General features: G+C 47.8%; 1 protein-coding gene across 4 annotated transcripts in view; it reads right to left on the reverse strand.

The window, feature by feature from the left end:
• NR4A3 (nuclear receptor subfamily 4 group A member 3) overlaps nucleotides 1-8,342 on the reverse strand; it is a 30,628-nt gene extending 22,286 nt beyond the window's left edge. Inside the window, exons 1-3 of one of the 4 annotated variants that reach the window (XM_075921596.1) lie at nucleotides 4,823-8,342; nucleotides 3,516-3,585; nucleotides 961-1,859 (exon numbers count right to left, since the gene is read on the reverse strand). In XM_075921596.1, coding sequence (XP_075777711.1) covers nucleotides 961-1,857 — 897 coding nt within the window. In that variant the 5' untranslated portion in view covers nucleotides 1,858-1,859; nucleotides 3,516-3,585; nucleotides 4,823-8,342. Of the gene's footprint in view, nucleotides 1-960; nucleotides 2,284-3,515; nucleotides 3,586-3,709; nucleotides 4,113-4,822 lie in introns of those variants that run through there. The other 3 variants (XM_075921594.1, XM_075921595.1, XM_075921593.1) reach the window with 3 other exon arrangements.
• Nucleotides 8,343-9,353: the final 1,011 nt, after the last annotated feature.

Here is a 9,353-nt window from a genome sequence, read left to right on the forward strand (position 1 = left end):
CACTGTTTTCTAAACTAAATAGTTGCAGTCAAGTAGCAACTTCCTAGCATGACAAATGTTCTGTTTTATAACATACATTGACTCAATAGCTTCCTTGGCTTGTCCTTAAACCTACAAGTATTTGTATTACCCTACGGGGGGAGATTACACTTTTCACTGTTACTACTAGCTGTATGACCAGATGTCTATCACAACACCTGTATTTCATGTTTTGTTTAAAAAATATGTAATTAATCTGAATGACTCAGTAAAGGCCAATTTGCTGAAAGCAAAATAAACGTAGCTAGATTTATTTTAAGAGAAGCTCCTGAAACTGTTGCCATGCATTTGGTAGAAAGACATTAGTGGGCCAAATACTAGGCTGATGTACATCAGTTTAGCTTCATTGTTTCACCCAGCTCAGACCTTATCTACAAAGTGTTAGTTCACACCCCAGCGGTGTAAATTCTAGGGCACACTAGCATGTTGCGCACAGACTGGCACATGCAGACCCTCGCTGGCACCCACTGACTGTTCCATAGCAAGCATTAACTTAGTCCTTTTTGAAACAGCCAGAATGACATTAACATACACTAGGAAACTTTTAGTGCATGGCAGCAGGGTCCCACAGGCTAGTTAGTGCGAGACACATTAATGTACACTAGAATTTACACCCCTCTGGTGCAGACTACCATACCATGTAGCCACACCCTGAAACGTTGGCTAAGAACTAGCCCAATTTCTACACTGCACCCTATGGAGGGTATGATTTTGTTAGTATGACTAGCCTGTGTACCCTGCCCCAACCGACTACCAAAATGGCAGGTTTTCACTCGAATATACACAAAATCAGCCTCACTTTTCTGGTTGAACTGATCAACAAGAACAACAACCGATGCAGTCGGTCGACACTTAGCATGACTGGTATGGGGCTGACTTGAGATGGGAGGGCTGACGTGTATAAGAGTATATGGTTCTCACCTTGAAGAAGCCCTTGCAACCCTCACACGTCCGTACCCCATAGTGTTGGCAGGCAGCGTTGTCCCCGCATACGGCACAAGTGCCTTCTCCAGATGAGGAGCTCCTGCTGGGCGGGGAAGGGAGGCCACTGCTGCTGCTACTGCTCTCACCCAACATGCTGGAAGTGGCTGCGTTGAGGCCCAGTGGCGAGAAGGTTAAGGCGGCTGCTCTTTTGGCCAGGGGGAGCCCATAAGGATGGTTCTCCATAGTGGCTTGACTGGCAGTGGGTCTATCAGATCCCAGAGGCAGGCTCAGGGCAGCAGGGTCATAGCACATGTGGGCACCAGCTGCAGGCGTGTGGGGCGGCGAGTGCTTGAAGTGGAAGAGCGGGAAGCGGGGGGGCACAGTCTTCATAGGGGCAGAGTCCATCAGGTGGCTGGAGGCCATGCAGGTCTGTGCAGGCTGCAGTGGATGGGGGGGTTCATCCCACATGGAGGCCTGGTGAGAAGGAAATCCAGGGGTGGTGGGCGTAGAAGGCGGGGACTGCTTGAAGTACATGGAGGTGCTGGGCATCCCTTCATCTGTGGAGGGCGGCAGTGAGGAGTGGTAACTATGTAGCCGGCTGTCTTCCATTTTTATGAGGGGCCTCTGGTTGGAGGAAGAGGAGGCAGATTGCATTTGGTACAGGCAGGAGGGCTTGAGCTCATAGCTGCCAGAGTAACCCTCCATGAAGGTGCTGAAGCTGGGCAGGGAGGTGGTGGCGGTGGCAGTAATTTCAGTGCTGCTCAGGTCCATGGTCAGTTTGGCATAGTCAGGATTCATGATCTCTGAGCTGTACTCTGAGCCATATGCGTAGGTCTGAGCTGCATAACTCGAACCAGGAGGTGAAGGGCTATATTGGGCTTGCACACAGGGCATATCTGCAAGGGCAAAAGGGGCCATTAACAACAACAACTACTACTACTACACTTCAGCTGCCACTTGGGATCATCACTTATATCTCTCTCAGACTTTTATGGTGATTTCCTGCATTTCAGAGCAAAATTAGACAATCACTGTCAGAAAGTGGGAGTTATACATTTCCTCAGAACATTCGGTCTTTGAGAAGAGCTATATATTAGCAATATACAGAGCTGCTCTCAGTGACATTGGTAGAAATCAATGGACTTACCCCAAATTTACACTGGTGTATGTGAGAGCACAAGTTGGCTCTAACTGCTCTAGATCTGCTGCCTAATAGACGCAGATGTCAGTGAGAATTAAACAAGCATGAAAACAGTATTTGGCCCTAACTCTACCTCGAAATGCATGCAATTATGCCATAAAATTTTCATAAAGAAAAAACCACACTATCGTGTGTGTGTGTGTGTGTGTGTATATATATATATATATATATACACACACACACACACATACACACACACACACATATATATATATATATATATATATAATTTTCAGAGTTTCTCAGTAACAGATACAGTGATTTCAGTTGTTTTTTATGTGTACTATAGACAATGTGTTTGTCATGCACACACACAGTCCATAGTGCACATCAAAGTCACAAATGAAATCACTGTATCTATTACTGAGAAGCTGTGAAAATAGATACTTCTTACTTGACGTAGGGCCCACTTACTGTATTTCTGATCACAACATAATTAAGGGTAATATCTTACCATTCACTTTTAAGAACTCCCCATTATGGGGAAAACTGCTAAAAAAAAGATGGCACAATAGACCCCAACATTTTTTTAAATGTAAAGGCAAAAGTACACTGTATTTCTATCCTGATAGTAATAGAAGACCTAGGCTGAGATTAAAAGTACAACTGTATTTTTTTTACGTTGCATCATGAAAGTTCACTCATACCTAAAAAAGATCACTTTAGTAACATAAGGAGTTGGGTTTTAAAATTTATTTTCCCCGTCTCCATTCCACACTTTATTGCTCAGAGGACATTACAGACCCAATAGAGCAATCTTTATGAGGTTTGCCTGCTTGCACTATAGGTTTCAAACCCAGTATTTGCAATCAAAGTTAAAGGCAGCTGTCAAGTTTCACTTTGATAACAATATACATCTTTATATTAATGGAAATGCTCTCACATGAAAAAAGAAAAACTGAGAAAGTAAAGAAGAATTCTTACCCTTTGAGAAAATATTTTTCCAAATTTGGACTACTTTATCTCCTTAAAACTAGTATAATTCATATTCCAGTCATTGGATAAATGAAACATACAAACATTTCTAAAGTTTAAAGGTAGCTATTGGATATTTTAAGAAACCCCTGTGCTTTGGTGACTAGAAACTCTCATACAACAATCAAATTAATTTATATTAAATAAACTTTTAATTTCTAATTTGTAGAGAAGCACATTTAAATTAAGAATAGATTTTAATTACTGTATTTTCATGTCAGAAAAAAAGACCAGTTCTTTCAAGTTTTCAAGCAATTTTGTAAATTGAAATGACTGCTTTTGTTTCCTAATATAATTCTTTGAAGACTACTTTTATTTATACATCCAAATACTATATTTTATTTAAAAAGTAGGACAAAATCATCATAAACCTTACCTCAAAAATCTTATTTATTTTTATTTCTAAAATGTGCTTGCCAGTCTCTGGAGGCATATACACAATTGAACTAACAGAGAAAGAAAAACTCAGTGTCAACTTGGGATATTATCAAACAAGGGGAGTTAAACAACCAGTTTTCCTAAATATGTTGGTTATATGTTAAGAGAGGAAATGGAAAATGGAACTCCTACCATGAATCTCCAATGAAAATTCATTGAGAAATGCAGTTTAACAAGCAGATAACTAATGTCACAAATTGACATGTTGACACAGAATCTTGTGAGAGAGAAGGATTTTCTGCCTGTGCTGAAAAGAAATAGGAGGTAATAAGAGATGACCTGCAATTCCTTTTCTTTTCAGGCAGAATACCTGCACTACATGGCTATTTCACATTAAGAAATTATGCTAAAGCTGCTTTCCTGGAATAGAAATCTGCATTAAATCCTATTTGAAGAAAAGAAGGAGGAAAGAAGTAACGTAAAGATCTATTCCAATATGCAGAACTCATCTTACTATAGCATTTCCCAGTATGATCTACTGGCTAGTTCAAACTCCTGTTTTTTCTTTCTACTTTAAACAATGAGATGTGTCACTCAAAAACAAAAATAAAGTGATAATTTAATAATAATAATAATAATAATAATAGAAACAGCAATAATAATAATAATTATTTCTTAACACATAGTGCTTAAAATAATCACAAGCCACATTTCAAAATGAGGTATTAGCAAGACTGAGATAGAATAAATACAAAATCCGGTCAGGAACATTTCAGAGCAACTAACCTTTCTGAAATCTTTGCAAGAATGTTACATGAGAATAGGGGGTTAATCATGTACCCATTACACACAGCATCCCAACCCACTGGCTTGAATTTTCTCTTTACATGTTCACACTGTGTTGGTTCAGGACTTTTCATTCCTAAGGATTCAGTCATGACAGTACAAGTTTTATTAAACACAGTCTCTGAATCGGGGACCCAATTCTGCTCTTAGGTAAACTCCTCGCTGCCCTGTTCAAAGCAAAACGGCTTTGCAGGAGCGAAATTTGGCCCAGCCAGCGTGAAAAATATTAAACCTGTTGATAATATTTGCCAAAGAAGCCCCGCGTATTGGCAGGATGGAAACTTTATTCTCACACCGGACTCTTTGTGGCGAGGGCTGAGGTCTGGTCGCAGTTCCCCCCGTGTGAACCCAGCCTAACTCCAGTGACTTCAAAGGAGCGACTCCGCGTTTACCGGTGTGCTTGGGGGGCAGGACACGCTCTGTCAGGGCTCGGAGCGGGCGCGGGAAAGGGGCTGTTACCTGGAGGGTATCTTGCTCGCTGAATGGTGGGGCTGGTTGTCTGGACGGCGGAGGCTGCGGGAGGAGGCGGAGTGCGGGCTGGCTGGGACCGGTCTGCGGGTCCGGGTTTGGAGCCGGGACTCAGCTGGGGGCGCTCTTCCGAAGCGGGCTCTGTCACACAGCAGGCAAAGAGAGAGGGCGGGAGTCACAACGCGGGCCGCACCCTGTCGCGGCTGCGACCAGGAGCCAGGCACGGTGCCTGACCCGGGCGGCAGTCACGCCGGGGGACTGAAAAGAAGCGGCAGGGACGGAGCTGGGAGGCCAGATCGCGGCCACCTGCAGCCTGGGAGGATAACGCGGGGCTGGGAGGGGAGAGACAAAGGTATAATTCACCTCCCCCCCAGCTCACCTAGACTGGCAAGGGGCTTCTCGCCTCCCATGGAAAGCAAGATCGCAGCTTTCCACTAGAGGCTAGAAAAAGCGCAGGCCTCGCTCTGCCCCCTCCCGCCAGCGCCAGGGCACGGGGCGAAGAGTCGGGAGATGCCCGGGGAAGGAAGTTTCCACGCGTGTTTCAGTGGCAGTGTCCTGGCACTCTCTGGCGGGCTCGGGCGCGAAGCCACAGAGGAGACAGCCCAGGGAGAACGGCGAGGGGAGCAAATGGCTACTAGCAGCTTCCCCCCTGCGGCGCTTGGCCCGCTTGTCCTACACGTGCGGCGGCCCGGCCGGCAGGAAGTGCAAATCTGTGTGGCTCCAGGTAGACAGACTCTTGCCGGGAAGCGAGCACTGAGAGCGCACGGATTGCTCCAGCCTGCGGGGTCGGGGCTCGCTCGCTCCCTGGGGGGGCAGCCCGGGGATCAGTCCCGGCTGAGCCACCAAACCGCACCGAGGAAACCTTCTGTTGTCGCCCTCAGTCAGACCTCTGCCTCGCGCTTCCGATGTGAAAGCGCGGGGGTGACAGGCACCCGCTCCCCAAATGGCGCGGGCATCCAATACCGGCAGCGTGTGACAGAAGTTGATTTCCTTCTTTCACTACTGTCCTGCACCTGAGGGGATCCACCCTCCCATTGATACCCCCTCCCCATTGATACCATCGGGCTAGCCCGGCAAGTGCCTCCCTGGGAAAAACTTTCTTCTGCCCCCTAAGGCCCTTCTGCCCCCCCCCCCCCCTGCGCTGGCTAACCTCTCACCTGGCTTGGGTGCGACTGTTCCTGAAGCCACCACCCGCACATCACAGGCAGGACTTGCCCCAATATCGCAGCCAGGGTCACAGACACTCCTCACCCCCCGCAGTGCGAGTCCCAGCCAGGAACTCTCGCCAGCTTGTGCCATTATCCCCTGCGCAGCGCCGGGGGTCACACGCTCCCCTCTTCTCCCCCCTGGGGCTTTGCTCCCTCCCTGGTCCCTTCGCCCACTGCTCCGAGCGCCCTAGGGCTCCTCTCTTCCCCCCAAGCCGCCCGTTACCTAGAGACACTCAGTGCGCCTTCAAACACGCACCCCGCCTCGGGACTGCAGCCGCCTGAGCCAGGAGCACAGAGGCCGGAGGGCTGTAAATTAGGAAGGAATAGCTGCCCTTGTCAAAGCGCCTTTCTTCCTCCTTACACTTTCCATTCAACCCCCCGTGACACCCCTCCCCGCCCTGTAATCTGAGGAGGAAACCGTGAAACGCTCCATTGTGATTGTGGCTCTTCAGCTGAGTTTCGAAACCTTCCTTTACCCCGGGAGGGACCGCGAAGGGGAAGCGTCACTGAATTAAAAGTTTCAGCTGCATGTGGAGTAAGTGGCGAGTTTGTAATAGAACCGCTACGTAACTGGAACACCAGCCCACTCCCGCTACCAGCCGGCAACTTGAGTGAGTTTCCTCTGTGTCTCAGCCTAGACGTTATCCTACAATAGTCCCCGTGAGGGGGGGGGGGGGGAGAAAGAAAATCAGCGGAAGAAGCTAATTACTTGAAGCAGGCTGGATAGCTCTCCGGTGATCACGTCCCGAAGTTAACTGAAAAGTGACTCTTGTTGCAGGAAAAACCGCCCAGAAATAGCATTTGGGGACAACTTTGGGAGTTAAACTCTTTCGCTCAAAATAGGGTGAACACCAAACGCTTCTCCACAGTGTAAAAGCATTAGACTGTCCATACCTTCCTCGTGACACCGCACTGTCGTGATACGGCAGACCAACAGCTGCCCCCACACGACACCAAACTTGAGTGCCTATTATACAACCTGCTACTGATTTTTTTTAAAGACGCGAGCTGTTTCGCTGTTATTAAGAGAGAAATTTATACAGCGAGAAATGTATGCGGCGAGAAAGGCAGCGAGTGAAATGCAGCTCCTCTGTACTGTAACACACGTGCTGGGGCAGTATAGTATGTAATTACAATTTATGACCTCGAAAGGGAAAAGTGCAAATTTCTTAGGAGCATCTGCCGGGCAGACGTGCCTCGCAAAGATCCGATCTCATTTCATTACAATATGCCACATTCCAACAATTACCTCTTTAGCGAGCTCTTCCAGCAGCCCCTGGCTCGTTCTCTCCTAAAGCGAGAGCAGATGAACCGGCCCTGCCGTCCCTATTAAATGCTCCTAACTCGCACAAACAAAACCACCTATTTCCCAAGCACAGTTCAAGGAAGAGACAAATTACTGCCATTCCTCACCAGAGCTGCAAACTCCCCACCGCCGGCGGCAGCATCATTTCCATGACAACAACTAGCAGAAATACCTTAGTATCGGCTGAGGCTTTTATTCCACAAAACCCAGCTCTCCTGTTCAGGAGAGAGGGGGAAAAAAGTCCCAAGTAGGGGCTAACAAAACAGCATCAAATACATATCCGCCCTGGATATAAGGGGGGGAAAGTTTCAGGCTACAGCCCCCAGCACGTTAGATTGGCAACCCAGAAGTTCACCACAAAGCAGTTGTTATTTCAAGAGCAATATAACCAGCAGCACAACTTTTACCAAGTCCAATCCACATTCTCTCTCTCTCTCTCTCTCCCATTCATATATACATACTTGACTGCTGTGGCGGTTCCGTCTTTACATCTAGTTTGTAAATGCCTGTTTCCTTAAATGTGCATGGAGGCTCTGTCCAGTGGCAAAATTGTAAAAGGCAAGCCCAAGAGGTTCTTGGCGGCGGTGGAGCTGGAGGATGCGTTATCCCGAGTCATGGAAAAGGATTAACAGAAGCCTGAGACACCAGGAGCGGAGAGCAGCCTGGTCCTGCTGCTGCTGCTGCTGCTGCTGCTCCGGAGTGGAGCGTGTGTGTGAGAGAGAGTGAGTGATCAGCCTGCTGTGGCTGCTGCTGCTGCAGCAATGTGCCTTTGTTTATATGCGCTGCTCAGTAATAGAGATCTGCCTCTGTCTCTCTCTGGGTCTCTCTCTCTCTCTGTGTGTGAGGAGAGAGAGGAAGGAGTCTCCTCTGCTGCTGCTCTCTCCCTCTCCCTCTCTCTGAACGTCATTTATGTGAGAGGAGCCCTAGCGGCCTCTCCATAGAGCGGCTGGAATGCGAGACGTCAATAGTGACGCCATGGGAGCCTGACGCTACTGACCTCCCCCCCACCCAAGAGTCTATGAGTCTCTCCCTCGGTACAGTACAGCGTGTGTGAGAAAGCCCCGGCCCCGCACCTACACTGCCGGCATCTGGCTGCGGCGCTCCGCTTAAATTTTCAGAGTGCTGTCAACCTGCGAGGCGTTCCTGGGAGGGGAGAGGGAGGATATGGCTGGCAGGCTGGGTCTCAGTAGCAGACTTGTCAATGGCACATGGCAGTGCAGATCTGTATTCTTAATATTTAAGGCGATGATTAATCATTAGAGCCAGCCCTCATGCTGTTACTGTACACAGTCGAATTGCTTACCCGGGTAGAGTGCAGGATAAAAAGCCAGCGAGCATTCAATAAGGTAAAGTTTAGCGGACACTGTGGGTGTGTAAACTGCGCTTATGAATTATGATTTTAGTGAGTATTAAAATGGTTTCAGAGGAGAAAGTAAAAGGGGAACTTTTTATGTGTTCTGAAGGATCTCCCTGTACCCGGGTCTCTCTCTTCAGGTCACAAATGTCGGTCATCAGTTACTTCGGGAAACTTCATCCTCAGACTTGTAGCTGTAACTGACTTTGCTTTCACTCTAGCCGAGCTCTGTTAACTATCGTCGCACAGGATAGTTGGTTGCTCTGTGTGAGTTTATGTTTGCTCGCGTCCTCGCAATGCGAAGGGGGTATCCTCAGGAAGAGGCTTTACTTTCTTTTCATAATAATTCGCCATGCCGTGGATTAATTTACACCGTTCAGTTGGACATTGCAAACTGCATAGAAAACACAAGTTTGAATGAAACAGCTGCGGCGTCGGCTGCTGCTCACACACGCATGCAGTGACTAGGCGGGAGTGAAAGAAGAGACGCCGATCGCACTTTCACTTTGTTTAGGCTGGATTCACTATCTTCCTTCTCCCTTGGTGTCTGCATGGGCCAGTTCCTGGGAACTAAATGGGGTTCTGCACTCAGTCCTATAGACCTGGCTTTGTTGCTTTTCCTCTCCGGAGGGAGAGGTGCAAAGACGAAGGAGA

This window comes from Pelodiscus sinensis, chromosome 2, assembly GCF_049634645.1.
Source record: "Pelodiscus sinensis isolate JC-2024 chromosome 2, ASM4963464v1, whole genome shotgun sequence".
Lineage (NCBI taxonomy): Eukaryota > Metazoa > Chordata > Testudines > Trionychidae > Pelodiscus > Pelodiscus sinensis.